Source organism: Arctopsyche grandis, chromosome 11 (assembly GCF_051622035.1).
Source record: "Arctopsyche grandis isolate Sample6627 chromosome 11, ASM5162203v2, whole genome shotgun sequence".
Taxonomy (NCBI): Eukaryota; Metazoa; Arthropoda; class Insecta; order Trichoptera; family Hydropsychidae; genus Arctopsyche; species Arctopsyche grandis.
In genome coordinates, this window is record NC_135365.1 from 12685793 (window position 1) to 12704322 (window position 18530).

Below are 18530 nucleotides of genomic sequence, written 5' to 3' on the forward strand. Positions count from 1 at the left end.
GCGGTGAAATATTGCAATATTATCTTACAAGAAAGTAAAATCGCATTACTCAAGACAGTTGCTTGTTCAAAATATGTGTTATTCATCGGAATTTCCCTCGAAAGAAAAACAACGGATTACTCGAAAGGAAAAAGTCGACGTCTAGACGACGACGAATTTTCTCAGGCTGGTCTGACGCACTGGCAATAAAATTCTAATAAAATCCCGCTTTCGAAATAAACCTTTTTATGCACTTGCTATAAAACGAATAAATACCTTTCGGTCGTAGCAAATTTAACTTTATTGACCGGTAGTTCGACAATAACCATACCACGTATTTCCCTTCATCAATCGTTTAAACTGAATTTAATATTCAAACATCAAACCGAATCGAGATTTCAGATTGAATATTCACAAGGCACACATTTACTAAGTAGAAAGGATTAATACAATTTTGATTGGTTATCGATTCCTCCGAACACCGTAATGTAACACCATATCTCTACGTATGTGGTAAATGTACTGAGATAAAAGAGAGTAATTTAATTTAAATATACATACGTGTCCAAATGAAAATGTACAAGTTTGTTGAATGCTCCGAAGAGCATCTGTATCAACAAAATTGTATGCATTATTGTCAGTGTGCACGCGAGTCGTCGTCGTAACACTTTTTCGAAATGCATCAGAAAACTGCATTTTTTTTCTACGCATCTATGATGAATGAGTTGATGTAATGTTTTACGATTTTACAAACACGCTTGCCTAACAACATTACGTACATATACATAGATAATTCAGTCAAGATGAAACTAGCAAATCAATCTTAGAGCATTAACATAAAGATTAAACTCATTTATACATTTGAAATTAGCATTCGACGTTGTGTAATGTAAGTTGTAGGTTAATAGTAATACTTTAAGGCTTCTTTGAATTATGTATATGTTCAATGAGAATAACAAACAGATGGGCTTAAACTACAATGGTATAAACTCATACAGAAATTGTATTCGCATATCAATGATAAATGGGAACAAAATAATAATGAAATTTTGTATAATAATTAGGGTTTATATTCAAATGTTGTCTGTTATATTCAAACGTATAATAAAATATATAAATCTACATACATACTATACAATGAAACCAATATATGTACCTGTTACAAACTGTATCAACAATTTTTCAATACAAAATGAACAACAGATCATTGTTTTCTTGGTGTAAATAAAATTGAATATAAAACAAACTTTTTGTTGTAATATTAAATTTGACTTCATATCCATGTTACAGTCCAAGTGAACACTTCGGTTTGTTCATGAATATACTAGTTAGTTCATACACGAACTATTGGTTGTAGTTTAATTGCGAACAGACAAAAGCTATGTACCTTCAAAGAGAATAAATTTTTGAGATGTCAGAGAACTAATTATTTAAAAATACTATGGAAAACTTATTATAACGTTTCTGCTAATTTTTAAAATATCATAACCCAGGATTAGCATACATATGTACATAAAGGATGAGACAAACGATTGTGAATACTTCAAATCTGTGCACGAACTAGACTAGATCATTTGTTAATTTGTTCTTTTATGTACATTATTCCGGGCCATATTGGTTCGTGTATGAAAAAACTAGCATGTTCATGAACGAACGAAAAGTACAATTGGACTGTAATATCTACAATATATTAGCAGATATATGCGAAAGTAGCAGAAATCCAATTTTCAGTTCTAAAAACACTATTTCTGTTCGACTTAATTCACAAATTGTTATCACTTATTTTAATTGGATATGTCCAGAATCTCGGAAAAGCAGATAAAACGTATTTCAGACCACCAGTATTTTTAAATATTGTTAAACATAACACATTATATAAAATGTTTTGCGAGTAGTTTCTCGAAATGAAGAAAAGTGGACTTATGCCACTTTCAATTATGACTAATTTGAAGAATAATTAAATACTATATATGTATTTATGTATATATTTAATCAATTTAGTACAAACTTCAGAACTTTATATAGATACATACACACAAGTATGTATGTAAACACTGTGACATTCTGTCCTTTCAATAGGGGTAGAATTTTCCCTTTACTTAACATAAATACGCACACAGAACAAATTAATAATCATATCACAACTATAATAATAAATTACTCGGATTACAAAAATTATACAACAATTCTGCGGGTTAAATAATCAATTTTTTAAGTTTAGAAAAATATATAGTAATAAAATAAATAAAACTTTCCTATAAAACAATATTTTCACGTGAACGTATCGATAAGACTCGCGGTATCTAATAAATAGCATTCAAACAAAATGAACTTTTATCTTCAACAGTATCAATGAAGCACACTTGAAATGAACACGAACGCACAGAAAATGTTAGTTTATATTATTATAAATAATAAATATTGGTTTATTATCGAATACGAATGTAACGTGTTATACATACCGCATTTCGCAATCCGATATCGAATACGCGGTGAAGCGTATCGCCAATAACTGCGTATTGAATTTATATTACATTTGTTTCAATTTCAAGCTCGTTGGATATTATATGTGTGAATATAAAAATAATAAAATAAATAATAATCACCTTTTGAGTTCTAAATCTGTATACAAATCGTATCAACCGCGTTGCCTAGCAGTTTAGGGGTTCACTAAGACTCGTCCATCACGAAAACTTAAAGAAAATACGACTAGAAAAGTCTCATCAATCATTCTTGATTAATCGCAAACAAACACAACACTCGAATTAAAAAGGTAAAATTTTCTACAGCTAAATTTATGTAAATAGATTCACGACGATTTTTCTTTTTTATTTCGCTTTATTTACGATCATATTACGTAGATGTACGAACTATGTTTTATCTTTTGAAAATAATGCAAAGAATCTCAAAGTTGGTACTCTCTAATGAGACGACCATTCTATTTCGATGTGTATCAAAATAACTGGACTGCTTTTTTATTTTTCATATCACTACATGCAAAATCGCAGCATGCGGGCACGTATTGCAGAATTATCTCCGATTCCCACACTCGTGATTTGTCTGTGAAAATTGCCTGTTTTAACTGTTTTATCGTCTAAAAAATAACTGCACAGTATGTACAATATTACTTTGAGAAGCGCCGATTTTAAATTAAACCGAGTTATAAAAAATATAGGAAAAGAAATGCACACGTTGTGGATTCCTAAATTCGTATCCAGAGCTCGAGCATTCCATTCGTTATATTTTTCTTTTGCTTTTGAAACATAACATCAACAAACAGACATACTTAAGCTGGTGTTTTTGTAACGTAAAAGAAAATTTTAAATTTTCCGCATAATAAAACGGAGTTTATGATTTTTTAGACGCCCAAATACAACTACCAAAGACGAATTAAAAACATCTTTGTTTTGGATTATAATTCAAACTCTCATACCAGTAGATCAGCATTTGCAGAATAAGAGCCTAAGCCCAAGAGATTCCACTGCAAAAGCCTCATAGTTTGAAAAAGTGTGACTTCTTATATCTGAGTGCGTCATATGATTTAAAACATGTATTCCAGAAGTAATGAAACGATAGAGGAAATGCCAAATAATTGGGAAAAACATGATATATTATAAAGAATTGGATATACCAATTACATCTCATAGATTCAAACTTTTATGCTTTGTGTATCATAATTTATATGTCTGAAATTTAAATGAATTGAGGCGCAGATACACAGAATCATACGGCACGACGTGCCTAGGTAGAAACCAACTGTGAATGGGCGTATCCTCATGTCATTGTTAGTTCGTAGGATCTTATTATTTCGACAAGTTTCTTCTACATTTCTTCAAATATGGATATCACCGTTATCGATCACTGCCAAACCTACATCTAATATATAATTTCGAAAGAAACTTTGTATGTATGTATATAAGGTTTGGTTGGGAGCATCGTAAAAACAAATAAAAGTTTCTATGACGACGATACCGATATCGTTGAATATTATTTTTTTTCAATTCAAATAAATTTAATAAAAAAACAAATGAATGTTTACTATTAGATTAGCCATGTTTAAGCTGTTTATATTAAAAATACCGAGCGAAGCCAGGTAAAAACCACTAGTATGTAATACAAGGAAAAAATATCACCGATCAGGCGTGCTAGCGCTCTTTTTACAGGTGCAAAACCAAAAAAAAATAGCACCCTTATAATTGCCAAAAAAAAAATCAATGAAATTTTCTAGTCCGTTAAGTGAGATTACACTCAATTAGTAGCCATGTTAAGTCGCCGATCTAATTCTGATCTAATAATTAAAATTACCCGTTGCTGTTGTTGTTCATTAGCGTGACCACGTGAGCCACAATTCCAGGCGTGGGTCTCTCCTTCTCCTCTGCGGTGTCCTGCTTCGAACCCTCGACAGACATTTCCACTGATCCTCAAAAACCACCAACGTATCACATGTCAACTGCTTTCACTGATCATGCTGACACTGACTAGCTCGTCGGACCGAGGCGAGCCCTCGAACGACTGCAGTTCCTCTTCAAGCATCGAAGCACAGGAACAATAGTGCTTCCTTTTACGCACAGGGACAATCCAGAACGGGTCCATTCACATAACACGCACAATTTTCAAAGTTGTCGCTCGAGTTTATTTACGTCCAGTCCGGCCTTGCGCCGAATTTCGCAATGATGATCAATTCGTACGCTTCCAGCGCGAAAGTTCGTCGAACTGATTTGATCTTAGTCGGAGGTAGCGGAACCGGCCCGGCGAATCGATCTGTATCGCGGTTCGTGGAGCTTCTAGCGAGGGTCGAGGACTTCGAGACGAGAGCTGATGATGACTATGACTGGATCAGGTCTGTCTCGATCGACGCGTCTGTAGCGAGTGGTGGGTAGAGCTCGGCAACCAGCTGTCGGTTTAACGAATCGGTACGGTGCGCCGACAGAGCGTGCCACAAGCACTGTGTTTTTGTACCGTTATTAGATTGCATTCGGTATGAGATTGTGTACTGGTGGGTACTGAAAGATTGATTGGTTCGAGTCCTGAAGGCAGGGAGTACTATATGTATGTATGTAAGTAGTAGTGGTTGCTATCGCGGTGACGTTCGATCTAACAAAGTCGTCATATAAAAATGATAACGAAAGTTCTGCCTTTTTTGTTTCGTGTTGTTTTGGCCAGGCACTGAACTGAATCGATTGCGATGTTGATGGCGGCAATTTAAAGCACAACAAACTCAGTTGAATATAAACATATGTATGTATGTATACTCATTGGGGCATTAACCATTTTAATGTATGAATCAAAATCAGCCTTGCTTGACCAATATAAAAATTTACAACGATCTTATCTATAGTCAACTTTTATGTTTACAGTTCCACTCAAGTTCTTATATGTATTTATTGGCCTACATGAAAAATTAAGTAGTATTGATAAGGTTTTTGTAAGAATAGAAGAGTCTAAAGGACAAATAGTGTTTGGAGGATCTACTTCCGAAAACCAACAATTTTACTTTGGATATTACATAATTCAAATATTATTTTAATATACATACATCTTCAATTAAAATAAATAAATCATATATGTGCATAATATCGCTATTCTGTGTGTTTGTGTAAGATAACGCTCGCCGTACTATAATAGTCGTTTCGATTCGACATAAATATGTACGTCACAGCTAAAACAATGCCAACAAAACGTATCAATATAATAAAAAAAGCAAAAAAGTTCTATATATACTGTTTGCTACCAATGATTTCTCTAGACTAATAAAGTCTCTGAGCATTTACCGCCATCTATTGCAAATTTATGTAATCATTTTTTTTTCTATTTGTATTTTTTATATTATTTATATGTAGGTAGGTAGATAGATTTTACTTTTTTTTCATTGTCATTTCAATTAAATATAAAAAATTAAATTAAATATATTTAAAATGTATCTGAAATAAATTCGATCGCGTGCGTTCGACACATTTTTTTATTTTTTTTATTTAATAACTTAATCTGCCAACACCCATGCGATGATATTTCATCAGATACAACACTAGTTTATTATATTGATAATAAAAAGATAAATTACGTACATATATGTATGTATACTTAATTGTAGGGAGTAACTGTGTAAAGTTTGGTGTTACAGTCCAAGTGTTGATTTCGTTTTTTCATGAACATACTAGTTTGTTCATACACGAACCAATCTGTCCAGTTATAGTGTACACAAAAGAAAAATAAATTGCAAAACGAATTAGTTACTTCATGCACATACTATTAGGCATACGTTTGAGTATTCTCAATCGTTTGTCCTATTATCTATGTATGTATGCTTACCCTCGATTTCAATATTTTTAATATTCGAGGAAACGGGAATTATAACAATATTTTAATGTGATTACCATAGATACTTTCTCCATTTAATTACTTGGCGTTTTGACATCTCAAAGGTTTTGACAACTTAAAAGTTTTGACAGCTGAAAGCTTCATGCGACACCTGGTGAGTTTATTTAAAGATCGATTTTGAATGTTAGCACTTCAACAAAAATAAGTAGGTCTTGTATGAACCAACTAGTATATTAGTGAAAGAACTGGAGTGAGCACTTTGCACTGTAACATACATATATTTACTAACAATATTGGTGATGACTTGTGCATTAAATAAAAACAATGAATTTTACATAAAATTGAAGTATTAAATTTAATAATTGTATAATATGTAGTCACCGGAGCCTGAGGGGGGCGTGTATTGTTCAGAGGTTGTAAATGCATTGTTAAAGGTTCGCCGAACAATGGATAGCACTGTGACTATCCTACCTCTAATAATATGTATACAGATAGGCAATATGTTGAAAAAAACCTATGTGCAAACATCATCAAGCGAATAGAAAGTAGTATGTTATTTATGTTTTATAAAGTTATATGATCATTTATGTTAAAGCTATTTATGACTAAAGAGCGGACCCAGAGCGCGCTGTTCATTGTTCACATGTTGTAAATGCATTGTTAAATGTTTACCGAACCTTTTTTACAAAGCATTTACAATAATGGAACAATAGACGGCGCGCTTCCGGTCCTACCTCTATTTATGACATTGTTAATGCTTGTTGTTTCTGTGTTGCTCAGGTTTGGAGCCTTTTGAAATGCAAAAAAAGCTTGTAAATATGTGCATACATACATATGTATGTATGTGTATATAAACATGTGTTCTGAAATCGATACAACAGTTCTAATTGTCAAAGTCTGTATGTAATCCAATTCTGACTCATTCAAAGACCCATATAACCGATATTTATTTATTTATTTAAGTTTGGACCGTTGTAGCATTACAGGAATTCCTAATGTGCCACAATGGTCAAAAATATAACAGAAAAGACAAGAAACAAAATAATAAATTAGACATAACAAAAACAAAACATATATATACAGATATAACCCTACATCTACATATGTACAACCTCACATAGAAATATCAACAATTAATAATATAATCCAAATACTAACCACATTTTAACAATCACTGAACACAAAATCGCAATCAACTTTATCTGTCATATCTTAAACGTCTACTTGTATCAGCTCACTTTATCGAAACTCGAAAGTTGCAAAACATTTAACAATCATCCGACGGTGCTTCGTTAAAACTAGATACGTTAAATTTAACGACACTATAAATAACTATACACTGTAGAAAATTGTTTCTTGATATTTTTACACACTTTCACGGAAAGTGAACGTGAAAATAGCAAGCCGCTCGGAGGAAAACTGTCACTTGAACGCAGACCTATTGATTTTCCCCAGTCGAGTGCAGAAGGTTGAGTCAAATTATACGCATAATTCGTACGTTGTTTAGTTTTATTTATTTTTACCTAGGTAAATAGGTATTTTGGAAATCGAATTTTAGAATCGCTTTTGATGTATTCAGGTATGTAGTACGTCAGGATCCGGCGTTGGCGTAACCTGACGAAAAATTACCATAAATTATCCGACTATGGGGTTCGCGTGAGACACGAAAGAAATACATCCATCCATCCACCTACCCACTCACACCACGATACGGCGATTTTCTTTCAATGTGTCGTGGCTTATAGGAAAAGTTTTCCTCGACCGCTAATGCCCCCGACAAACCTGTGAAATTTTCTTGTGGTAATTACGTATTTTCCGGTCGGGGACAAAAGTGTTTGCAGTGTTGGGTTACGCTTTCACTGCTTGCAAATTTCACTCGCATAACCAAAACGAAAATAGCTCATGTAAATATTTGATGGTTCGTGGAGAGCGAAGTTGATATTTATCTCTGCACAGAGCCGAATTTCCCAAAGTAAATTATACGTATGAAATATTGATTTCATAACCATGTACAAGTACATACATAAGTACCTAGTTTGTATACATATATACATATATTAACTCGACAAAATAATAATGTAGTTGAAAATTAATTAATTTGCAAATTTAGATTTTGTAAAAATTTATATTATGTACATTTGTACATATGAGCAAATGAGTAGTCATCATATAATATAATAATAAATTTACTAAACGAGAAGGTGTGACGTTTTTCTGACTAAAGAATTTCATTCAGTCGTTTAAATATAGCCAATTCAAAGAAAAAAAACACACCTATGTAGCTTTTGTGTTAAGCATTGTCTAGTTAATATATTGTGCATAAATAACATACATTTTAATGAAATTTGCTTGAAAAGATGAAAGTTAAATCGAATTTTTAAATTGAATTTTATTAAGAGGGCTGGACACCAGCGCCTTGTTCATACAAACGTATTACACTTCTCCCTTCCTCAATTATGGCACTAGAAAAATTATTTTTTAATATGTTATGGATATCCACCATTGGGATGCATCTATCGTTTTTTTTTTTTTTTTTTTTGTTATCTTTTATAGGAGCTAGGAGCCGCCAAATATCTATAAAATCGCCTCTTTTTTACACCCACGAAAATAGTCCAGCGTGCTTATTTAACGGTCAATTTAAAAAAAATACGCGCACAGGTGCATAGAAAATATCTTTCTCATACCGATGATGAATTTTTTTTAAAAATTGTTCAAGTTTCGGAGGAGAAAATCGGAGAATACGAAACCTCGATTTTGTCGATTTAAAATACGTATTATCTAGTCGAAGCGCAACTGTCGCATTCACTCAATATACATATTGATATATATTGTCGCATTCACTCAATATATACATTCACACAATATATATATCGAAGAAAGGAACGCCAACAAAATTAAGGTTTCGGGTGTACAGCCCTCTTAAGGTGAACATATAGCTCACTTAAATGCTATAATAAAAATGGCTATAAACTAAAATTAGCCACAGCGTGACTCAATTGATAGTGCGTATTCGTATTGATTGAGAAGATGAGAGTATATATTTTGTCAAAAATACATGTGATATTAATCGATGAAAAAGTAGTAGAAAAGGTATTCGCCGAGCTTTGATATTTGTTCAGAACATTATTTTATTTTCTAACATATAAGTGAAAAAAAAACACATTGTGGAAAAGCATTGCAAAAACTATAAATAGATATAAAACAATTCTACGATAACCGCACTATAAAACGTATGGAACGAAAAGCGATTAATCTCCAGTAGTGGAATGTTAAATAGGGCTGTCTTTGGGCCTTGTTAATATGTCGTTAGCCCTGCTTTACATCCATTATCATGCCAGACCCCATAAACTACAATAATAATTACAAACAGTTATGTACTGTTCTTGCTGTCTTCTTCAATACAACGACAGTGCATTGTACCAAGTGTACATATTATATTTAGGTTCCATGGAGTTTTCGGTGCCTAACTAATACACAACTAAGCCAATCGCAATTTCATTGTACTCGAAAATAATTTTGTAAAACTGTGCATAATTTGACCTGGTTGTAAAATAGTGAGGTGCTCGCAAAACTGATCTAATGTTTACAGTGGAAACAGCCGGTGCGGAACATTTTCCACACGATAGCCTGCATTGCGTCAAACAACGTTGCTACAGCTCTTTCATGGGAAATGCTGCCAGCTTTGAACTTCAAAATATGCAAGAACCGAACCCAAAATAGGCTGCCACACTCATCCCAGCCGCAGAGTACATAAATATTCCCGGAAAGTAAATTAAGGGCAACAAAAATTAAGCGAGAGATAAATTTGAACCCAAAGGTACAAAGGAAGTAATTATGGCTACTGTCACTAGTGAGAAAATGAACAAAACAACAATCAAAACACTCGACAACAGTTTAACAGTGAGTCTAAATTAATCCCACGATCAACTTTATAAATTCAAGTAGTGTTAAAATGTACAAAATCAAATCATTAAGAGGGCTGGACACCAGCGCCTTGTCCATACAAACGTATTACACTTCTCTCTTTCTCATTAGAGAAATTATTTTTTTATGCTATGGATATCCACCATTGAGATGCATCTATCGTTTTATTTTTTTGATTAGTTATTTTTTATAGGAGCTAGGAGCCGCCAAACATCTATAAAATCGCCTCTTTTTTACACCCACGAAAAGAGTCGAGCGTGCTTATTTAACGATCGATTAAAAAAAAAATACGCGCATAGTTGCACACAAAATATCTTTCTCATACTGATGATGAAATTTTTTTAAAAATTTGTCCAGTTTCGGAGGAGAAAATTGGAGAATACGAAACCTCGATTTTGTCGATTTAAAATACGTTTTATCTGGTCGAAGCGCAACTGTCGCATTCACTCAATATATATATATTGATATATATTGTCGCATTCACTCAATATATATATCGAAGAAAGGAACGGCAACACAGGGTGTACAGCCCTCTTAAGAACAGTGAATTATACCTATTCGGTGAGGTTTATACTTATTATTCGTATCTTGAAAATGATCAATTTTATTGTTAGCATATAATGCTTTGAACAGAGTGGTCATGGCTTTCAAATCTCACTGGTTTCTATTGGCCAGACCATGGGTTTTTGACTCCAGATCGATCGTTTCCTGTCAGAGTTTGCCACAATATCTGATTTTCATTGAAACGGTTCCAACAAATATGTAACCTTACCCATTTTCTCACAAAATTTCGAGTTTTCAGCAATCTAGAATTTCGCTGAATTTTATAAAATGCTGCTAATTTACAAATTTGACCATAGATGTCTCTGTGGATATTAATTGATATGTATTTATGTACTTTGTATAATACTAATAATATTTGTATCAAATGTTTCTGGCCAGGAAGGCGCATTGGGGTTACCTGTTAAGGCCTTCCTGGTATAAATAAAAAAATGTAACATTAACAAACACTACAAAGTAATTTTTAAGTTACTCAAGAGAAATCTACATACAGAAAGTCAGACAAACTTTGACTTGTTGGACAATGTCCATCACTTTTCTCAAACCTTTTAAAATGTCTGTATCAAAACACTAAAATTCTGGAATAGTTTGGTTCCAACATGATGGGATAAAACTAGATGGACGCACAATACACAAAACTTGATGCAAGTCACCCGAAAAATATTGACGAGCCCCAACACTTGCCTAATTTATCAATGTTTGATTTCTTCCAAGGGGCTATTTGAAGTTGAAAATATTTTTTCACCGACCTCATGTAAATCCTGGAGTTGAAGCATATTCAACAAATCAATCCGAATGGAAATTCAGAGTTTTATACACTATACTAAGGAAAATGGTGGATACTTTTTGATAACGTTTTGAACTATTCCAAGTGATACTATCTTTATAAATTCATCTTATATTTTTAAGACACTAACTGTTTAATTATTTATGACCCATCTTGTATTATATAATATATAAAAAAAACACTCACGTGATATTAACGAGACTGTTATTACTGGTCGACATTGATTGTCCTTGTTTAACTGGTGTCCCACCGATGGCAAATTCACCGTTCAAAATTTGACTGGAATACTTCTTGACGCTCAACTTCAACAGCTCCTCCCTCAATTGTGAGTCTTCCAATGAATTCAAACCACTCCTGATGGATCCGTCAAGCCTAATCAAAAAATGCTATTCAATACATATGTTTCTAAGACAGTGCTATATAATATCTGTATGTATTATTAGAGCGTACCTATCAATGTATTCGTCGACGCTATTGAGACTGGTGATGGAATTATTGAAATCCATGTCCATAATGAGATCGTCTGATGCGATACTATCGCACGGTGATAACGTATCCAAAGACGGTGATCGTTTTGGTCGCAGTGGTGAAAAGGTCTCTTTATGATTGGTTTGTACACCTATCGAGAATTGTATTGATTAGCATAATATTTGTCAACATTATGAGCTGTGTTATGATTTAAAATAAATATTTACCTTTGGCTTTATGTGCTGATGATTGATTATTTGTTTCTTGTAAAGTTTGCGTACTGTCAGTTCCATTTAGATTGATCAATTGTAGAGAAGAAGTTGCTTGATCTGCAATGCTATTACCTTTAAGTGGAAAAAAATATTAATTAGTTTAATATATTTTCCATTTGCAGTACAGTAACGACTTACAATGACTTACGATTACCTTCAAAAATTAGTGCAGGTTGATCAGCTATTTCATCATCGATGAGAAAGTCTCTTCCTTCTGATAATGATAGCGAATTTGAAGCATTTGTTGGAGTGTCTGGACTGTGACTACTCTTTTTATTTGGTGATCTGTAATATATTTGATAAGTATAAATGTATAGAATACATAATTAATATACGAATATTTTGCTCGTAATTAAACAATATCTCATATTCAACAGCAAAAATTACAATTGATCAAAAATCAGTTTATTTTACTTCTCTGTTTAGAAAATTTATCAATTTTTATTTTTCATTATAATTGAAAGTCACATCAAAATAGTACAGAATTTGTAGCACATACAGATATCTATTATAGAGAAATTTTAATATGTAATAAAATCTTTATTAAAATGCAGAAAAAGTATTGTTTTACTACGAGTAATAATGTAATTTTAAATTGACACAATAAATCGATAATAATAATACATATAATTATTTTTATCCTTTTAACAGACCTTTGGATATATTTATACTGGGAGAAATACAACTCGAATCTAATAAAAATAGTAACAAAAAAATTATGATAAATAAAACTTGAACTCTACAATCTACATACATTACTCGGCTATTCAAATTTAACCGTAATATTTTTTAGTATATTTACTTCTCAGTCGTTTCCTTGTCTTTCATGTTGTCTTCCATTGTGGTATCATCTTCTTTATTAACATCCAAAGTTCTATTATCAGCAGTGTGATACGCTGAAGTTGACACCGTAGTGTCTTTTTCCAACATCGGCATTTCATTGTTGGAATCTGTGCTCGAAGATATTAGACTATCAGCTGGAGATGTTTCATCTTCTATCAAACTATGATTCGACGATGTCAATGTTGGCATAGCCAGTCGAGAATCGCCAATCATTAAATTCCTAAAGTCGCTTGCGATCAAACTAGTACTATCGGCACTGAACGCTGACGATGACATTGAAGCTATAATATTAAAAAATCATTATATTTCAATTCATATTTAAAATTTAATGTATATTTAAATAATATGGAAGCTCTTACATGACATAAACATGCTGTGTAAACCGTGATTTTGACTGAGACTCATCGGCTTCATAGTCAAGGGGTGCGCATACTCTATAGGGGGTTCCTTATTAACTATAGTAACAGTTGTTGGGGTGAAACTGGGCGTATTGAACGACTTGTTTACTCCTTTGTCATCATCACAACTGGACGACAGACTCAAAGCCACTGATATATCATCGTGAGATCTAAAAGTTTGTCTGATGAGAGCAAAAATTGTCATAACTAGCATCTCATAATTATTTTTAATAGTCAGTTTAATTTTAACTAAATTAATTTTAATTATTAGCGTATTATATTACCGTAAAGCCATAGATTCACCGGCTGTTTGATTGACCCATGCTTCTAGCGGATCGCTGCACGTGCTACCAACTGTGCTTGGTTGACTTTCTTCGCTTTTGGTTGAAGGACTGGAATCCTTGCTGGAATTTCTGGTCAACGGTGAATGATCTTGATTACTGCTAGCAGTTTTATTATAATCCTTGAAAAAATAATGAATTTTAGTAACAAAACTAAGCAGTATATGGCGCACGTTGTCACTAACGCAATGTTCACATTCACTATAATGTCATAACAAACCAAAATGAAACATGGCGGCAATAATTCAAATGAACATTCACTGTATTTTTATGAACACATTATGATAATCTATCAAAACTTTTAAGTAAAAGTTATTTATAAATTCGAGAAAGTGATGATGAATTCAAACTATCCCTTTATTTGAATACACTTCTTACCTGTTTTTCTAATTTTTCATGTTGTATCCTATCTCTAGACCCTTTTTCTTCATCCTTGTACTTCAAAGTTTCATCTGCATCCCTCGTACCCCTCGGAAGCCTATCCCTATCCCTATTACTACGGTAGCGTTCTAAAGTTGATTGATGTGATCTGTTCTGTTGACTTCCGGACGATGATGAACCGGACGATCGACAGCTGCTGAATCTGTTTTCCGGAACTTGATAATAGCTTGCAGCGTCTTCCCTATCCTTGTCAAAGTTGCTCGGCAATTTCGGCAACGGAATCACATCATTATCGGTGACGATAGCCTCATCTAAAACATCATTCACTGTTGTGAATGTAAACGCCAATCATAGCAATTACAAAGCGGCACGAGTGCATACTTAATGAATCTACCAAAACTACATAATTTATAAGCTGGCATATCAGCATAATGATTGTTTGCAACAATAATACGTATGTGTTTGTTAAAATCACCCATTATATCTAAATCGTTGACTTGCAACTCTCTCAGGTGGAAGTTGTGATCGCCATGCATTATCATTTCCAAGGTGCGCGGTCGTCGGTGCTGTCTCCGGGTCAGTTGAGGTGACCATGCTGAATCAACACGATCGTTACAGCCGTTATCACCAAGTCCTGATACACCAGAGTCTTCCGTAACCGACCCTGAAATTATTAAAATGTTAAGAAATTAAAAACATGTCATATGTTTTTGGCTCGGCTCGGGATTATAAACAATTTGTAGCATTTGATATTAAATTTTAAAACATAAAATGTTCAGTATAGTATCATTTTATTTTACAGTTTATTATTACTATAATAGAAACTAGTTTATTTTCATGGTGTTGCTTTGATAGATGAAAATTTGAAAAAAATGTTTAAAAAATTAACTTCTATATTTTTTTTAATTGGAAACTTTAGATATATGTACATAAATAAACAAACATTCATCTTTTATATCAAAATAATATATGTAAATTCATGCTAAATGCAATGTTAGTTTTGTTTTGCCTGAGAATAAATATGAAACAGTCTAATATCCCCAATTAATATAAATACTGTATTTCATTGAATGGAATTATTATAAAATTATATATTTAATTTATGTATATTTAAGCGATACTTATTCAAAAGATTAAAAAATGTATTAATAATAATAATACATAGTATAATCTTCCTCATAGTATTTTTTTCCATATAAATTACAGTAAAATTTGAGTTTTAATAAAAAAAAAATATTTACGTAAAAGATAAATATCAGTTTTATGTCTGCAACACTACTTACATCAAATTATTAAATTAATTACTCTAAACAAAATGGTATGTATTAAATTAATTATTACCTTCTTTGGAAGAGCCGTCTGACGATCCGTACACTTTCCTGCTGTTGTTTGCAACCTAAAAGTGTAACGTTACACAAATGTTAATTTACATGGACAGTTAATTTTCAGCAATGCCAAACAACAACATTTCTCACCATATTTTTAGCGAACGAGTGTGCGCAAATTGTTCACAAATATTTGATATACAACAAAGCGCACTGACATAATGTTTTTGTTTAATTACAGCGGCGATTCGGCGAATTAATTTTTTTCAGCCAACCACATGCGAATTTCTTATTACGAAACCATGCAACAAAACGAACGACTTTCTAACTGCAGGCATTTTATGCAACTGCTGATGGAGTCAAACGAACTATAGTGAATTAATTTTGGACAGCCGAAATACACAGTCCTATCCGTATCACACGCTCAAAATTAATATTATGTACATTAATTCACATAGAATTTCACCACACTACAACAAATTATATTCAAAACATATCGTGTTTCAATACTAGAAGACAATACGATACAGTTAAATAATTTAAATATAAAATTTAATTTGAAACTATTATGATGACGAAGTTAAACTATACAAATAATGTACACACATTTTAATAATGGTTGTGGCTATTTGCAGGTACTATGTATATCTGCAAATTATTGACTATTTGCAGGTACTATATCTGCGACAGGCGCAAAGCCTTCTGCGCATGCGCGTGAACTTATAATCCGATTATATTTCTTACATTTAATGTATGCTAGACTTGTTTAATCAATCGCTCATTATAAATAAGGCAAAAAAATTTCGCACGTTATTATAATTGATTTATATCATTTAGCTAGTTCGCAGCTTGTACTTGTATGTAGGTATTATACGTTGTATTTGATAATAATTTTCTAACAATTAATAATATTAACTAATTTGGATTATATTTTTTACTCTACGTCACTTTACGAGTTCGAACTAAATTTTAAGAGGTTTAAAACAAAATTTTAACAGTAAACACGCTGACAGTGACAGTTCACGCGCATGCGCAGAAGGCTTTGCGACTGTCGCAGATATAGTACCTGCAAATAGCCAATAATTCTCAGATATAGTACCTGCAAATAGCCAATAATTCTCAGATATAGTACCTGCAAATAGCCAATAATTTGCAGACATAGTACCTGCAAATAGCCACAACCTTTAATAATTTCCAATTACATTTTAATACAAGTTTCAGTTTAAGCATTAACTATCGTGTGAAACAAGCTTCAATATATGCACAGGAACTTGGCTGTGGGATGCACACGGTATCAAAACAAGCCAGTATCTAAAAGTGAGAGTCGGGCAAACAGAAATAGCAAACGCCTATAGGTTCACTTCCGACTGGTATATTCCTAAAAATGTCTTGCCAAACACTTATACAGGGTAAGTCAAAAAGCACAACTGGGTATTATAAAATTATTCATAAAATATTATTGCTCAATTATGTTTATTATACTATCCACTGCAAATTTATAGGTAGTATAAAAACTGTTCAATATAATTAGTTATTATATTTAAAAAAAAAAATAGAAACCAAACATGGTATAGTGCTTAATTTACTATGATGATAAATATCAGCTATAAAAAAGCTTTTACTTCGGTACCAATATGCACCATGTATGAACCAAATGGTAATAAATAATCTCTAAAATTATACACGCCTAAAGCACTCGGAATATCAGGACATGTCAATAAATAGTAGACACGAAATAAAATCCCTAGAGCGAACCCGCACAGAAATTATACATTGAACTCAAGCTGTCCTAAAATAGGTTGGCCTATAGAGTAGACGCTTAAAACATCGAGCTTTCGACTAAAATGTCGTATTATTGGTTTCACTACACTTTACGCGTGACAGCTCACATATCGAAATGACATTTTGAACATTCCGGCACAGAAAGACCAACGTATATTTAGTCTCAAGCAATGTCTAGTGTTTATTTTGAATTCCGGCCAGTTCAAATATTTAATTGTGTCAAATATATTAACGATTCTTCTAGGGAAGCTTCGAATTTTTCGACGCACATATGTACATTATATGTATGGATATTCGTGATTCTGAAGTCTCGGCTTTTTCAAAGTCTCGAGACATGGTAATTTCAAAGTCCAGGGACTTCCCGGGACTCGAGACTTTTGTTTGCTCATCAATAACATTATAGAAAAATAAATAAAATGTAATATATACTACGCACATTTGAAATTAGACAGTCTCGAGTCCCGGGAGTTTTTTGTTCAAAGTCCCGGGACTCGAGACAGCAAAAAAGCCGGGAAAAAGTCCCGGGCGTCTCGTCGCAGAATCACTGATGGATATACATACATACAGATGTGTTATCTAATTTCCATAACAAACACAATTTCTATCAAAATAAATCTTGCAATACATAATGTAATAAAAAAAAAATAGCCATATAGCCAATACATGCATATTATACATATGTACATATGCAAGAAATTATTTTTAAATCTCATATTATATCTCATATATATCACAACTCGTCAATTCATTTCAGAAAAAATATTATATTTTTTAAACCATTTTATATTAAAAATGGGTCCACCTTACGGCACAAACTCTTGAGTTGATTAAGACTCGAAAAATGAACTCGCACTAAAGCATTAAGATAAGGAGTGGGGGTAGACCGATTACAAATAATCTTGAGACTATGAATAAGCATACGAAAACATGAAAATAGGCTAAAAATTATGGGTCATACATTTTAAATTGCATACTACATATGAGTTATACATACAAATATTCATGGCAAATCAATTTTAATTATTGAACCCCATGATGAGTCATCAGCAGTGGTGGCTCGTGAGAATTCATAGGGGGGAGGGGCTGCAGAGATTAATTGGGCTGTAGTACCGGTGATCAAATACAGACAAAAATAGCATGCATATATACTA

General features: G+C 32.8%; 1 protein-coding gene across 9 annotated transcripts in view; it reads right to left on the bottom strand.

Annotated features, from left to right (window-relative positions):
* Positions 1–18530, bottom strand: part of LOC143918981 (uncharacterized) — a 100894-nt gene that overhangs the window by 25253 nt on the left and 57111 nt on the right. For 3 of the 9 annotated variants that reach the window (XM_077441121.1, XM_077441119.1, XM_077441118.1), the window contains exons 7-17: positions 15614–15668; positions 14748–14936; positions 14270–14598; positions 13835–14013; positions 13512–13732; positions 13112–13433; positions 12963–13001; positions 12464–12594; positions 12265–12381; positions 12020–12188; positions 11756–11941 (exon numbers count right to left, since the gene is read on the bottom strand). In XM_077441121.1, coding sequence (XP_077297247.1) covers positions 11756–11941; positions 12020–12188; positions 12265–12381; positions 12464–12594; positions 12963–13001; positions 13112–13433; positions 13512–13732; positions 13835–14013; positions 14270–14598; positions 14748–14936; positions 15614–15668 — 1937 coding nt within the window. Of the gene's footprint in view, positions 1–11755; positions 11942–12019; positions 12189–12264; positions 12382–12457; positions 12595–12962; positions 13002–13111; positions 13434–13511; positions 13733–13834; positions 14014–14269; positions 14599–14747; positions 14937–15613; positions 15669–18530 lie in introns of all 9 variants that reach the window. The other 6 variants (XM_077441120.1, XM_077441124.1, XM_077441126.1 and 3 more) reach the window with 4 other exon arrangements.